The sequence below is a fragment of the Peromyscus eremicus genome, chromosome 1 (assembly GCF_949786415.1).
Source record: "Peromyscus eremicus chromosome 1, PerEre_H2_v1, whole genome shotgun sequence".
Classification (NCBI taxonomy): domain Eukaryota; kingdom Metazoa; phylum Chordata; class Mammalia; order Rodentia; family Cricetidae; genus Peromyscus; species Peromyscus eremicus.
In genome coordinates, this window is record NC_081416.1 from 176,689,242 (window position 1) to 176,705,768 (window position 16,527).

Genomic DNA, 16,527 nt, shown 5'->3' on the forward strand with positions numbered 1-16,527 from the left:
CTCCCAAGCCACCACACATCCCCATATCCACCAAATCAAGGTCTCCCATGGGAAGTCAGCAGAGCCCAGCACACTGAGCCTAGGCAGGTCCAAGCCCCTCCCCACTGCACCAAGGCTGCACAAGAGGCCACACCACAGGCACTAGGCTCCCAAAAGCCTGCCCATGCACCAGGGATGGATCCCAATCTCCCTGCCTGGATGCTCCCCAAACAGTTCAAGCCAAACAACCGTCTTCCATATCCGGAGGGCCCAGTTCAGTCCCATGGGGCTCCACAGCCACCAGTCCACAGTTCATGGACTTCCACTAGTGTGGCCCATCATCTCTGCACATCCTCCCATCATGATATCCATGTACCCACATGCAGAATCCCTCCTCTCTCTCATCGATTGGATTCCTGGAGCTCAGCCTGGTGCCTGGCTGTGGATCTCTGCATCTGCCTCCATCAGTCACTGGACAAAGGCTCTATGATGACAGCTAGGTTATTTGCTAGGCTGGTCACCAGAGTAGACTGGTCCAGGCACCCTCTTGACCACTGCCAGCAGATCAAGGTGGGGTCATCCTTGTGGATTCCTGAGAGCCTCCCCGGCACCCTGCCTCTTCCTATTCCCATGACGTCTTCATATATCATGGTATCTCCCTCCCTACCCTCCCACCCTGTCCCTGTTTCAGCTGGACCCTCCCATTTACCTATGTTCCCCAGATTGACTTTATAGCAGCATAGTTTGCTTAAATGTTCTCTTTAAATTATATAGCCTAGATTTACCTCTGATCATACACCAGAACATTCCAACTTTCCAAATTTGTCTTTTCTTGTATTTTTTGGTTTTTGTGACAGAGTTCCACTATGCCACCTAGGCTGAACTCACATACACAATCTTCCCACTTCTTCCTCCCCAAAACAGGGAAAACAAATTCTGTGCTACCTGCTAATCCACTTGTAGTCACCCATCTGTCATTTGTCTTAATTTAAACTATTAACCTAATGCTTACATATGTAAATGTCTTCAGTACTTATTATTTTTTATGCAATTACTACAGTTCAACACTAAACATTTTTATTTGAAAGTTTACCTAAACTTGACTTTTAAAAATGTATTTCTAAATATTTTTCCAGTGTTGAGAGTTATACTTTAGATTTAAGAAACATGTTGTCTATAAAATATACATTCCCTTCATTAGCCAACACTAGCGTGTTTCATAACCATCCCTGAGCCATTATGACCTTTTTCATTCTCTTCATTTGTTCTTACTTTCTGACAGCCACCAACACTTGATTCAATGGTCCAGGTGCAATCTGCAATGGTTAACTTTTGTACTGAAGGTTACAATGTTGATTTAAAAAGTCACATTCTCAGAGAAGTTCACCTGAAGGACTACAGTCCACATAAACCCCACAGTTTAATTCTCTCTGTTAATGTGATATTCTCCACTAAAACAGTGAGTGGTGATTGTTTCAGCACTCACATCATACAGCTTGGTTTACCTGTGTCCCAGACTGTGTGACAACCTGCATTGGGAAGAAACTTTGTAGACAATCAGTGTCTTCTGCAAAGGCTAGTATTGACAGTGTGTTCACAGAATAGAAACTGAGTAGAAGACATGGATAGAGGGATGCAGACAGCACAGTTTTTAGAGTTCTCTGACTACACAAGCGCGGCGTGTTGTCTGGTAAAAACTAGTGCAGCAGAGCCTGAAGAAGGAAGCGTAGTGTCTGAGGAGCAGAAAGGGGCAGAATGCTGGAAAGCATGCAGACATGGCCACACCAATGTTAGACAGCCACCTAGTGGTTCCTTCAAGGGCAGACAGATAAGATGTAAAGACCATAGAGGTTACATAGAAGAGAACAAAGCTGCTCACTAAGGTGAGGATGCTTTGGGTGGCTCTGGTCTCAGGGGATAACCTAGGAGACAGGGATCTGTGGATGTGTTGGACCCTCTGCTTGTGTTTGAGCAGGATAAACACCATGTAGCCACTGGCCAACATCATCAGTCCCAAAAAGATGATATCGTTGGATGCTATTAGGATTACAATAAGTGTGCTGATTAGTCTCTCAGAATTTATAATAACACAATATCCAAAATCTTGTATCCCAGTAATATTTCTTCCACCCCTTATGTCAGTTGTATATACAGGAATGAAAATATATAACAACAGCTGGAGGGCCCAGCACAGGCCCAGGAATGGACCAATAATCCCGGGGGCTCTGAGCTTGAACTGTGCACACCTGGAATTACTAGGGCTGATGGTGATGGCCTGAAAGACACTCAGCAGGGATGTGGAGCCTAGGGACATTCCTCTGGCAACTCTATGAAAATATAAGGCAAGTTTACAGGAAACATAATCTAGATAGTAAGTCTGATGAAAAGCAGCAATGGTCTGTGGGATTCCTCTGCAGAGAACAATGAAGTTGGCCCAGGTTAGGTGTTTGACAATCAGGTCTGTGGGCTTTGCTCTGATTCCAGAGAAGACGGCAATGATAAAACAACAAAGCAAGGCTGAGTTCCCCAGCATTCCAAGTGCAGTCTGGGACAGGAAGAAGATTCCTACAACCATGTCTCTGGAGTTCATTCTGTCATGGTCCTGGGTCAGTGCAAAACATGTCCAGAGCACACCTGTTAAATGAGTCTTCATTTTTCTTAGCATGCCAAAGAAAGTACTGCATACACAATATTACCTTACATTCATAACTAATGTTAAAATGTGTCTTTCTAGTAAGTAGTTTGCTAGGTCTCAGTGAATTGCTATTGTTTGAATTGCAGATAATTGACTGGGGCATTGTAGTAAAAATTAAATTTTATTATGCCATTAATAGGTCTTAGCATTTTCCACAAACTTTACAGTTAATTGCTGGTTTAATATCCACAGTGCACTGGTGAGATGATCTAATGATCAAACTACATTCAGATGAATGTCCTGGTTGCGGAAACACTACAGGTTACCATGCTCCCAGCAACTAGTAAAAGGCTGAAGAAAGGAGACTGTCTGACTCCAGAGAAAATAGTAACCCCAAACTAAGATGCTATTGACAATTGATAGCTACTAGGAAAGGTGGAGTCAGCTTCCTTTAATAATGTGGCCCCTAGTAGGTTGACAATGACGTAGTACATGATCACACACCCAATATCACATGGGCACCACAAGCTATGCTTTATGTGTTAAGAAATTTAAAAAGCAAAAACACGGGTGGGTAAAGAAACATGGTGTAACTGTGAGGAGTGAGGGAAGTGTGAAAATGATCAAAATACATATAAATTTCTCCCAGATAAAAAATAAGAATGAATAATAGAGAATAATAAAAACAATACAATTTGAGAATAAAAATAGAGAGTAATAAAAAGTAAAAGAAATTAGTGACCATCAGCTGTCAGGAATGATAACACTTGAGTTCTCCTTTTTCAAACACACACATGTAATTGCATTTACATTTGTCTGCATGTACATATATGTGCTTATGTTGGCTGGCTTTTAAGTGTTTTCAACATTACTTTTTAACCTTTTAATTTGGAATATATTATTTAGAATATAACTGTATTGCACTTAAACATGCAATGTTTAAAAAGTTTAAACATGAAAAATCTTATCAATATATTTACAACAGGATGCAATGAAGTGGTTTATTCAATAGGAGGATCACTAATGAGATTCTTCACCTTTTCGCATTGAAATTAAAGCACAATTGAGACTGTATGGAACTGTTGAACAATAGGAGCATGCCTTCTGAATTGTGGGGCATTAAATTGAACCAATATAATTGTAAGTGTTACAGAAGTTGACAGATTCTAATATACTATCAGCCAGTGATGCAATGAATACCTAACACATAGCACAGTAATAATTCACATATCTATTTGATTCAAAAGCATTATCTGGACTGAGAATAGTGACACATGTCTTTAATCCCAGTGCCTACTAAGATGAGGCCAGAGGATCTCTATGAGTTTGAGGCTAACCTGCTCTATAGAACGAGTTTCAGGACATCAACGGCTACATAAATAGACTCTGTCTCAAAAATCAAATAAACAGAAAGCAAATTCAGGAGGACATGAACATCCATTTCTGGGGGAAGTGTACATATCAGAGGCCTCAGACCTAAGTGACATGAGGTTGCAATTATTCACTTAGTCAAAAGCCCATGGACTTGAAATTTGGATATTGAGACATTAATTTATGACTTGCTCATTTTTTCACATTCCAGATAACAAAGCCCTCTAAGAAGGATATTATGTTCTCACTATGCCACTGTACGCAGGCATTTCCAATAAAGAAACATATCTGCATGCATACAAAGCTCAGTGGAAAGCAGAATCTGAGGTGTAACTATGCAGAGGATATCAAACAACTCTCAAATTGTTCTTGTAACTCTCTAAATTCTGGCAGAGTTTTACCAACCCACTGCACTAGCCTAAGATTACAAAATTAAAAGTAGAACAGATAAATCTGAGAAAAAGTACTAAACTGTTTTAGTCACCAGGACTCCTCCTTACTGGGAGCAGACACGAGGCCACTGTCTTGGAAAAGAGCAACAAGTGGGAATCCAGGATAGTTTCTCACATGCAGCCTCCATCAAATCAGATCTCTGGCTGATTCTTCCTACTATGAAAATTCAACCTTTGTAGGAGCCTTTTCCTGAAAGAGAAAGATCATTTTGGAAGTCTGAACTCACCCACCTTCCAGAGACTGCCCTGTCCTTTGAAGACTGCGTGCCTGAAGAAAATCAACTCACCTGTACAGATAGCATGCATCTGTGAAGCTGGCTGCTGGATGGCGACTCAGTTGCCAATGGGACCTAAAACCATCATAAAGCTAGAAAGTTGATAGCAACCCCCAAGATAAAGGCTGAATATTCGCAGCGTTCATACCCAAGAGGATGACAGGATGATGTCACAGTAAGGAACCATGACAGTTATGTTGAGGGACTTTACATCACCTTTGAAAAAAAATAAGCAAGAGAAACTTTTAACTGAATAATGAGCACCACAGAAGCACAGGCTAGAAGTGTAAAGTCTATTTTCTCTCTTGTGGTGTCAGACGCTAAGAGTCCCAGTAGCAGAACCAGGCAGTGATTATAATCTTGGGAGCAGGGACCAAAGGCAAAGTGTGAAATTACTAGTGCAGTGTACTTTGGGGATGCATCATTATGAAAATGTCTCTTACATTTGAAGAGGCTGGAAGTTTTACAGGCAGAGTTAATGTACTTTGAGGTCATTTAAGATTTAATACTGCTATTCAACTATATGCTTATCCTTTGTGATTAACCTGCATTTAAGAGAACAATGCAACAACCAACCTTAATTGCTTTGGATTTCCCATGTAATCAGTTTTTACAACCTAAGCTAATGCATAGCTTTACTCCTAAAATGTATAATCTTCTATGCCCTGACACAAGAGTAATGCTGGTGCATATGTATGTTGTAGTAATAAATGATTAAAACAGCTAGTTTGAACTCAACCTTATGAAATAAATGTACACAATAAATGTGGGAAGTGATACAAATATAGGTTGATATATCTATGTCCAGTGAAGTTACAGCACTGTTTCTTATCTGAGTCGGTTGAGAGCAGTTTGTATCAGTGTCTTAATCCCTTGTAAAAATTCTTTTAAACATTTCTGTAAAGTATCCCTTATTACTTACTTCACGTGAAGCTTCCATTCTGTTCAATAAATACAGAGCCAAAGTGAGGCACACACAGAGACAGAAAGTGTCAGGGCAAAGAGATCCATAAGTCAGCATTCAGTTAGGCACTGATTCAGGCTGATAAAACAGACAGAGAATGATGGAAGACAACAGGAGAGAGAAGTAAATAATTTATAACTGGGCTTGTTCTTGGTTAAATCCCAAGGGAAAGAGCTTCTTGATTTTTTTCCGCAATGTGACTCTGTCACATTGTGAGTACTTTGGGGCTACCAGTAATGCATTAAAACCAGTGTACTCTACATATTTATAGTCTGTCTGCATGAAATCTACCTTCTTCCTCAGGACCCCACCTCAAGTGGACCACAGAGTCTTCCCCTCCTAACTTTCCTACCTCTACTCATTGTTTAAACCCATCCTCCAAGTTCAGAACAAGATGGTTTTAGAGCATAGTATTCTACTGGGTTTTCAAAGAAGAGTTAATCCCAGTACTCCTCAAATTACACCACAAAACAGAAACAGAAGAGACATTGCCAATTCACTTCATAAGTCCATAGTTATCCTGATACAAGGACCACAGAGAGACCCAACAAAGACAGAGAATTACAGTCCAGTTTCCCTTGTGAGCATAGATGCAAAAAGTCTCAATCTAATACTTGTAAACAGAATCTAAGAACACATCAAACAATCATTCATCATGTTCTAGCAGGCTGCATTCTGGGGGTACAGGGACAGTTCAGCATATATAAATCAATAAATGTAATCTGCCATTGAAACAAACTGAAATAAAAAGACAACATGATCATTTCTTAGATGTAGAAAAGGCTTTTGACAAACACCAAATCTCCCTGCATGACATAGGACATAGGTCCTAAAAAATTTATGGATATTAGGGACATATATCAACATAATAAAGACAATTTAAATCAAACCCATAGCCAACATTAACTTAAATGGAGAGAAACTCGAAGCAGTTCCACTAAAATCAAGAACAATACAAGGTTGTCCACTTTCTCCACACCTATTCAATATAGTACTTGATGTCTTAGCTGGATCTAGGGGATACAAATTGGAATGGAAGAAGGCACAGTATGTTTATTTGCATATAGTATTGTAGTATACATAAGTGATCCTAAAAATTCCACTAGGAAACATCTGCATGTAATAAACACTTTCAGCAAAGTCTCTGATACAAAATTAACCAAGAATATTAATAGCCATTTTATATATAAATAACAAATGGAGTGAGAGAGAAATCAGTGTAACATTACCCATGGCAATAGCCTGAAATAATATTAAAATATCTGGGTTATATCTAAACAAGCAAGTGAAAAGCTTGTATGGTTAAAACCTTCAACTGATTGAAGAAGATATCAGAAGACTGAAAGATCACTCATGCTCATGGATCTGTGGGAATAATGTAGTATCCTACCTAAAGCAGTCTACAGATTCAATGCAATCTGTCTCAAAATTCCAAAGCATGCCTTCACAGATCTTGAAAGGACAATTCATAGTTTCATATGGAAAAAAAAAACTGAGCATAGCAAAAACAGTACTAACAAATAAAAGAACTACTAGAAGTATCACCATTCCTGATTTTAAGTTGTACCACAGAGCTATAGTAATAAAAATGGGATGGTATAGGTACTAGGACAGACACACTGATCAATAGATGTTGCTGGCTCTGCAGCTGGGTTCCCACTGTCTCTGATCCCAAGGGCAAGGGGTGTGCAGACGCAGAACCAATGACACAGGCTCTGGGAGATATGCAAGCAATCTCCTCTATTAAACAAAGAGCTGAAGTATTTATAAGTGTGCTGTTTGGCGGGCTTTGCTTCCAGCTGCTGTGGCAATTCTTGGTTTGGCCCTGGGTCTTATGTTGGCAGTTGTCATCTTGGGGGTCCAGTTTCAGGCTCCTCTGGGTCAGGATGCTACTGCACATGTCACAATTCTTTTTTTGCTTAAGGCATGACCTAGTGCTTTCAGCCTTATCTGCCTTAAATAGAATCAAATTCAAGTCCTAGATGTAAATCCACACTCCCATGGTTACAAGATGTTTGATAAAGAAGTCAGAAATATACATTGCAAAAAATAGCACCTTCAACAAATGTACTGGTCAATCTGTATATCTGCATGTAGAAGAATCCAAATAGATGCATATTCATTATCCTGCAAAAAAAGGAACTCTAAATAGATCAAAGACCTCAATATAATCTAGATCCATTGAACCTGATAGAAAAGAAAGTGGGTTGTAGCCTTGGACTAATTGGTACAGGAAAAAACCTTCTGGAAAAAAAACAGTGTTAACAAAGGCACTAAAGATCAACAATTAATAAATGGGATTCCATGAAACTGGGAAGCTTCTGCATGGAAAAAGACACTGTCATTTGTATATAGTGACAGGCTACAGAATGGGAAAATATTTTTACTAACTACACATATGACAAAGGATGATCTATGAGAAGTGTTTCTCTTTAGACAATCAGGAATTTTTCTTAATAAAGACTCTGAATTTGGATTTTGATCATGCTGAATGGTCTTTAGTTCACTATCCTGAAGTTGACTTAGATAAGAAAAATTTATTAAAAACACAAAATGTTTCTGAACGATGGTTCATGTGGCAACCTGCATCAAATTATGAGCTAGCTCTTATGAAACTCCACAACAAATAGACACCCATGCATGTGTGCAGAGTCAGGACTATAAAAGATGTGGAGATAACAAGTATGATGAACTCTCACAGAAGAGAAAACACAATAAAAATACACAAAATACACCAGGACACATATGAAGAAGAACAATATCTAATGAATGATAGTTACTTGGAAAGTGTTCAGTGTCCCTATTGAAATTGTGTCTAGGATAATCACGAAACACTCAAGTCTACAGTGGAAATGTTAAGAATGAAGGCAGTGGGTCAAATAGCTCATCAGTCCAGTGCAATGAGAGGAAACTCTCAGGACACCGTGTTTCCAAAGCATTCTTAAATTATGTAATATACCCTTGCAGATGCAGAGAGCAGAAGCTGTGAATCAGCAACAGGGTGTACTGTGAATCCCCGGGAGGACACTGGTGCTCTGCATATTCATCGGACATGCAGGACAGCTGGGTGGACAATCAAGAACAGGGGCAATATTGGCAGTTAACCCTAGGAGCTAAATAAGTTTAAACAGAGTGGGGAGATGAGATGGGACTTTAGGAACTACCAGATACTTACAGTCTCCCCTTCCCAATACTCTGACGCTGTAGAATACCCTAGGGAATGGCTGCAGAAGAAAGTAGAAACTATTCTAGTAAGTGGTGCATTCAAAGTTCAAAAAGTCTAATAGAACTGTTCCAAATGTGATTTTTATACCTTCTTTTAGAAGTGTGTATTTATGTGAAAGTGATCATGTGTGGAGTCCAGGAAACTAGGAAGGCGAATTAGAAGGTCTGGGGAAATGGTACGGAGAGTAAAGCAATATATGTGTTTTGAAATGAAAAGAAGGAATAATGGAAATTGGACAGTGTGAGATGGGAGGAGGATATAGAAAAGGGGAAAGAGGAGGGGCTGGGCCAATCAACAGAGTAAGTATGAAATAGTGTTAAGGAAACTTCATATTTTGTAAACTAATTAATCATAGTGAAAAATCAAAATAAAATCAATAAAAAGTGAAAGAAAAAGGCTGAAAATACAAAATTGGGGCATGCTTGTGAATGAATGAGAGATCTCATGCACTGACAATGTCTGTGAATATCATTACAAATGTTGGAAAATGGTTTACATCTCCTTAATTGTAGAAAATATAACCTTACAGGCTAGCAATCACACTTTTATTTTTCCAACATTCTAAACAATATTTATTTATTGAGAGAATATATATTGTATAATTACAATTAAATTTTTGTTATGGAATTTGTGTATATAAGCACAGACATATAATTATACACACACACACACACACACACACACACACACACACACATACACAAAACCTCTCAGAAAAAAAACTTCTTTGCAAAAGAAGTTCAAATCATTACAAAAACACACCACTGATCAAAGTTCAGAAAAATACATGATTATGTGGTGCCAAGCCTCAATTGATCCATCTACAATACAATTACACTCAAGGCTCCGAGGATATGGTTGTAGAGGAGGCAGAAATATCCTAAGAGCCAGAGAAACAGATAGTTTATGTGAGATTATGTCTCCTAGATACATCAGAGAAGCTATACCACTGAAGTCTCAACTTGGCTACCTAAACAAACCAAAGTAAGCAGACCAACAGACATGCTAGCATGGTAGGAGAACTCTCACTAAGCACCAATAACCCCACTTTTTTTAAAATTTTATAATTTGATTTAATTTTATATATCAGCCACAGATTCCCCTGTCATCCCTCCTCCCACCCAACCCCCGACCTCCCTCCAGTCCACCCTCCAATCCCATCTCCTCCAGGGCAAGGACTCCCCTCCTTGAATCCCTGAGGGATTCAGCTCAGCCTGGTAGATTCAGTTGAGGCAGGTCCAGTTCCCTCCTCCTTTCACCCAGGCTGAGCAAAGTGTCCCTGCATAGGCCCCAGGTTCCAAACAGCCAGCTCATGCACTAAGGACAGGTCCCGGTCCCACTGCCTGGGTGCCTCCCAAACAGTTCAAGATAATCAACTGTCTCACTTATCCAGAGGGCCTGATCCAGTTGGGGGCTCCTCAGCTATTGGTTCATAGTTCATGTGTTTCCACTAGTTAAGCTGTTTGTCCCTGTGCTTTTTCCAATCTTGGTCTCAACAATTCTTGCTCATACAATCCCTCCTCTTTCTTACCAATTGGATTCCTGGAGCTCCACCTGGGGCCTGGCAGTGGATCTCTGCATCTGCTTCCATTAGTCATTAGATGAGATTTCTAGCAAGACAGTTAGGGTATTTGGCCATCCTATCACCAGAGCAGGTCAGTAGGGGAAGAGGGAGGACAGGGGAATCCATGGCTGATATGTAAAATTAAAATCAAATTATAAAATAAAAAAAGAGAAAAAAAGAATAACTAAATAAATAAATTCACTTTTTACATCATCCAGTAACAATTATGGAAGCTTTAACATGCAAACCTGAAACACATGAGCAGTGACATACCATGAGCAATGAACTGACTCACATAAAATAGACTTCTAAATACCAATTATAGGCTTAAGAGACTCCCCATCATCCCTGCCTGAGGCAAATAATGGCTGCTGCTGGCCCAAGGAAAGGCATGCAAGGTTGTCATGAACCAGAGTCCAAGCAGCAACCATGACCAAACTTGCATTGATGGGTCCACAGGATCAAGGAAGTTTGTGGTGATTTTGCTGTGCTGCAGGACCAAACATTGATTTATAACCTGAAAGACCAAGAGGGCAAGCATCATTTGGCATTATATATTCAACAGAACCATGTGGTCCAGCATCATCTTGAGGTAGTTAAACAACTCTCAGAGGAAGTTCTAAAAACCCAAATTCAGACCCAAATATACTACAAAGATCTTGAACAAAAACATCAAGAAAGTGCTCAGGAAATCAGGAGGAGCTGTCATTGAGATTGGGAGACCATGGATTTGATAGAAGACCAATGAGGTTATGTTGTGTACTTTGAAAAATTATGGGGGATGGACAGGGGGAGAAAAGGGATGAAGACCATTACAGAGTTCTCTGGAGGCAGCAGTTACTATGGAGAGGATGGAGGAATGTAACCAAGAGTGATGAAAGAAATTGTCTCTACTCCAGCATGAGTGACCCACAGGAATCAGAAACAGTATGATGATGAAATTGCCCAGAAATTGCAAGAAAAACCTTTAGAAATTGCTTGATTTCTGAGTGTAACAGAAACTCACAAGAAAGCCAAAGAGTGAGAAAAGTCATCTTTGGACAAAGGAAAATATGACCTGAATACAAGCAAAAGCAGCTAAATCAACACACTCTAAGTCAAAAGACAGTGATGAAATCAATGTTCTAAGAATGACAGGCCATCCCAAATCATACCATCTCCAACAATGGTCCATTACGATGTGGATCACAGACATTTTACAAACCAGCAGAGTGCCACTTGTCATTTCTCAAAATCAGAGTCATCTCATAAAAAATTCCATAACAAGTAGTAATTTAAAAATCTTCCTTCAAATTGGTCTTACTGTAACAAATATTGTGGAGTACAGGTTTCTGAAATATGACCTGATGATTCTCTGGATTTTCTTGTTGTTTGTTCTTATATCTCCCTTCTCATTTCTGACTTGTTAATTTGGATGTTCTCTCTCTGCCTTTTGTTTAGTTTGGATAAGAGTTTATCTATCTTGTTTATTTTCTCACAGAACCAACTCTTTATTTGATTGATTCTTTGTAATGTTTTCTTTCTATTTTATTGATTTCAACCTTCAATTTCTTTGTTTCCTCTCATTCATTCTTCCTGGCTGAATTTGTTTCTTTTTGTTCTGGAGCTTTCAGTTGTGCTGTTAAGTCACCAGTATAAGATTTCTCCATCTTCTTTATGTAGCCATTTTAGCCATTTAGAGCTATGAAATTTCATCTTAGCACAGCTTTCATAGTGTCCCATAAGTCTGGGTATGTTGTACATTCATTTTCATTGAATTCTAGGAAGTCTTTAATTTCTTTCTTTATTTCTTCCTTGACCCAGTGGTGATTCAGTTGTGTGTTGTTCAGTTTCCATGAGTTTGTAGGCTTTCTGTAGTTTGTGTTGTCGTTGAATTATAACTTTAAGCCATGGTGGTCTGAGGTTATTCCAATTTTTTGTATCTTTTGAGGTTTGCTTTGCGACAGAGTATATGGTCAATTTCAGAGATGGTGGCATGGGGTGATTTCAGTTATACTGCCTTCATATATGTATATATTTTAGAAAGCTTCTACTGTATTAGGTTTCCATAGTGCCCCTTAAATAGCCCTTAGTCTCATCTGTCTCTTTCTGTTCCCTCCATTGCCCACCTCATTCTTCTCCTTCCCGACTTGACCCTTTTGTTCCTGATCCTCACTTCCATCCATAACTATTCTATTTCCCTTCCCTAATGAGATCTATTTGTACCCCTTAATCTTTTACTCTATAGCTAACATCTGTGGTTCTACAGATTGTATCTTGTCATCATTGTCTTAAAAGCTAATATCCACACATAAGTAAATATATACTATGTTTTCTTTATTAGTCTGGGTTACCTCATTCAAGATGACTTTTTTCTAGTTCCTTCCATTTACCTGCAAACTTCAGGATTTTATTTATTTATTTTTTAATGGCTGAGTAATACTCCACTGGGTAAGTGTACCAGTTTTTTTTATCCATTCTTCTGTTGAGGGAAAACTAGTTTTTTTCCAATTCCTGATTATTATTAGTAGAGCAACAATGAACATGGTTGAACAAGTGTCTTTGTGTTAGGATGAAGCACACTTTGAGTATATGCCCAAGAGTTGTGTGGTTTGAAAGACAATGGCCCACACAGGGAGTGGAACTACTTAGGTGTGGCTTTGTAGGAGGAAGTGTGTCACTGTGGGGTCGCTTTTGTTCAAAATACTGTCCAGTGTTTTAGACCATTTCCTGTTGCTTGTAAGATGTAGGACTCTCAGCTACTTCTCCAGCACCATGTCTGTCTGCACACCACCATATCCCACCATAACAACAGACTGAACCTCTAAACTCTAAGCAAGCCACCTTAGTTGTTTTCCTTTAGAAGAGTTGCCATGGTCATGGTGTATGGGAGCCCATTTTCAGGTTCCTAGTAGCTTTACCAAACAAGTCTGCATAGAGGTTGATTGGACCACAGGCCTGAGTACAGGTATCTGAGATGGTCTGCACTTGGCTGTGCTGGGGGGACGTTTTTTGCTCCACCCCTTGGCATTTCTATAAATACCCTAGGGCAAAGACAGTCAGGACCCATTGGAATAGGTTCCAGGCCCTTTTAAGGCTGCCCTGTATTTTCTATCTATTTATCTCCACACTTCAAATCCTTCTATCCAATATTTCCTACTACTCTCACTCAAGAACACTCTGAGGAAATGGGGGGGTGTAGCCCCCCCACAATGGTGTCTCTTCATAGCAATAAAAATTCTAAGACAAGTGGTATACCTGTATCTTGGGGCAGGTGGATTCACATTTTCCTGAAGAACTGCCACACTGATTTCCACAGAGGCTGCATAAGTTTGCACTCCCATGAGCAATTGATGAGTGTTCTCTTTACATCCTCATCAGCATGAGCTAAGAATGCACATCAGAGCCATCAATAAACAGCCAGATCATGCTGCCTTATGTGACCTCACATCTTTCTTCCTTTAAACGGGAAAGGCTCTAGAGTTCTAAGAACCTTATTAGAATAAGCCCCTTAGGTCACCTGTCTCATTGCAGTATTAATCACATCTGCAAACACAAATTGGTCATGTAAGGTACTATATTTGCAGAACCTGGGGATTAGCAAATAGTACATTTCAAAGAAGCTAACCTGCTTACCAGTTTGCTCTCTAGACCTCTCGGTTTAAAATAAAATGATTCTATCTCAAGGTTCCAAATGTCTCAATCTATTACCTTATAACCTAAAATTCGTATCTCATCACACTCTTGGTTCTACAGTCCTGAACTTCACCTTCTAAAGCTCTGGTGCAATTTATTCCAAAGCAGTTTATCTTCACCTATGACCCTTTAAAACTAGCAAACTAATCATGTGTTCCCAAATAAAAAATATGGCGATATTTTATTTGTGCTGAAATGTGATTTTATTTGTATGTTAATAAATAAAGTTGCCTGTAGGTCAGAGCTAATAGCAAGCCATTTAGCAGAAGTCTGGCAGTGTAGCACATGCCTTTAATCCAATCACATGGCAGGCAGAGTCTGTGTGTTCAAGGACATAGGCAGCTTGGTGACACACGCCTTTAGTTCAAGTACCAACCGTAGATACCTGGAGTAGACAGGCAGTAATGAAGAAGTCATGTGGTTGGGTTTAGAACCAATGAGAAGGCAGAACAGAAAGTCAATAAAAAATACAGACACACAGGAAGTAGGTCTCTTTTCTCAGGGGAAGGAGGGCAGCAGATGGTAAGCTAAAGGCTATTCACTAGTGCTCTGACCTCTTGGGCTTTTAACTCTTTATTTGGCTTTGTGTTTCTTATTTAATAAGACTGTTTAGAGTTACATCTACAAAGGGAGAAAAATGGAAGGGGCTAAAACAAATTTCCAATCCCCCAAAATTTGAAATCCAGTTTAGCAAACTCAACTAGGTATCAGTGTCTAGGAATATCTATGGCTAGACCTCTGCAAACTGGCTTATCCTCTGTTCAATCACATTATCACCATCAAAATTAACAAAGTCTGTAGCTCAGAGCTGTCAGCCTGTTTCTTATGTGCAAAATGTTAAGAGCTCATAAAATCTTTGTCTTGGACAGTTTTTGTCAACTTGACACAAACTAGAGTCACCTGGAACAGGGAACCTCCTATGAGGAATTGGCTCCATCAGATTGTCCTGTGGGCATGTTTATGGTGCATGCTCTTGATTAATGATTCATGTGGAAGGCCACGGTCCACTGTGGGTAGAGCCAACCCTGGGCAAGTGGTCCTAGATTGTATAAGAAAGAAGGCTAATTAAGCCACAAGGAGCAAGCCAGTAAGCAGCCTTCCCCCACGGCTTCTGCTTCAGTTCCTGCCTCCAGGTTGCTGTGTGACTTTCTTCTTTGGCTTCCCCTGATGATAGTCTGTAACCTATAGGCCAAATAAACCTTTTCCTCCCTCAAGGTGTTTTTGGTTGTGGTACTGATCACAGCAATGAAAAGCAAGCTATGACACCCTTCAATCTTATCTGCATTGTCCTTTTAGATAGAAGCTGACAGTTTCTTTATCGGTATAAAACTTTGTAGACTCTTCATTCTCCAGTACACCACAAGAGCTTTACCCAGAGTTTAGGTCCTTAATGGTCCCACACATTTTTGCTGAGATGTCTGAGGAACCCCTTTAAAGATCCTAAGTGCTCTCTGGTTGTATTAACTGAAGCCTGTGTCACAATCTCTTCACAGGCTTTGTGTGACAGACTGTTCTGATTTCTTTTTTTCTTTTAATTTTTTTATTTTTATTTTGCAACACAGTTCAGTTCTACACATAAGCCCCGGATTCCCTTGTTCTCCCCCCTCCCGCCCCCCTCACCTTTCCCCCAGCCCACCCCCCATTCCCACCTCCTCCAGGGCAAAGCCTCCCCCATGGACTGAGGTCAACCTGGTAGACTCAGTCCAGGTAGGTCCAGTCCCCTCCTCCCAGGCCGAGCCAAGCGACCCTGCATAGGCCCCAGGTTTCAAACAGCCAACTCATGCAATGAGCACAGGACCCGGTCCCACTGCCTGGATGCCTCCCAAACAGATCAGGCCAATCAACTGTCTCACCCACTCAGAGGGCCTGATCCAGTTGGGGACCCCTCAGCCATTGGTTCATAGTTCATGTGTTTCCATTCGTTTGGCTATTTGTCCCTGTGCTTTATCCAACCTTGGTCTCAACAATTCTTGCTCATATAAACCCTCCTCATTCTTGCTAATTGGACTCCCAGAGATCCACCTGGGGTCTAGCCATGGATCTCTGCATCCAGATCCCTCAGTAGTTGGATGGGGTTTCTAGCTCGACAATTAGGGTGTTTGGCCATCCCACCACCAGAGTAGGTCAGTTAGAGGTGTATCTCGACCATTGCCAGCAGTCTATTGTGGGGGTATCTTTGTGGATTTCTGTGGGCCTCTCTAGCACTTTGCTTCTTCCTATTCTCATGTGGTCTTCATTTACCATGGTCTCCTATTCCTTGTTCTCCCTCTCTGTTGTTGATCCAGCTGGGATCTCCCACTCCCCCAAGCTCTTTTTCCCTCGACCCTCGCCCTTCACTACCCCTACTCATGTCCAGGCTGTTCATGTAGATCTCTTCCATTTCCCT

The 16,527-nt window shown here is 40.3% G+C and overlaps 1 protein-coding gene and 1 pseudogene across 1 annotated transcript; one reads left to right on the forward strand and one right to left on the reverse strand.

Moving 5' to 3' along the window:
* Positions 1–1,630: 1,630 nt before the first annotated feature.
* On the reverse strand, positions 1,631–2,569 carry LOC131901314 (vomeronasal type-1 receptor 4-like). The gene has a single exon (XM_059252528.1). The coding sequence runs from the start codon at positions 2,567–2,569 to the stop codon at positions 1,631–1,633; it is 939 nt and encodes a 312-aa protein (XP_059108511.1).
* Positions 2,570–11,325: 8,756 nt separating this feature from the next.
* LOC131902777 (coiled-coil domain-containing protein 50-like) lies at positions 11,326–11,736 on the forward strand (annotated as a pseudogene).
* Positions 11,737–16,527: the final 4,791 nt, after the last annotated feature.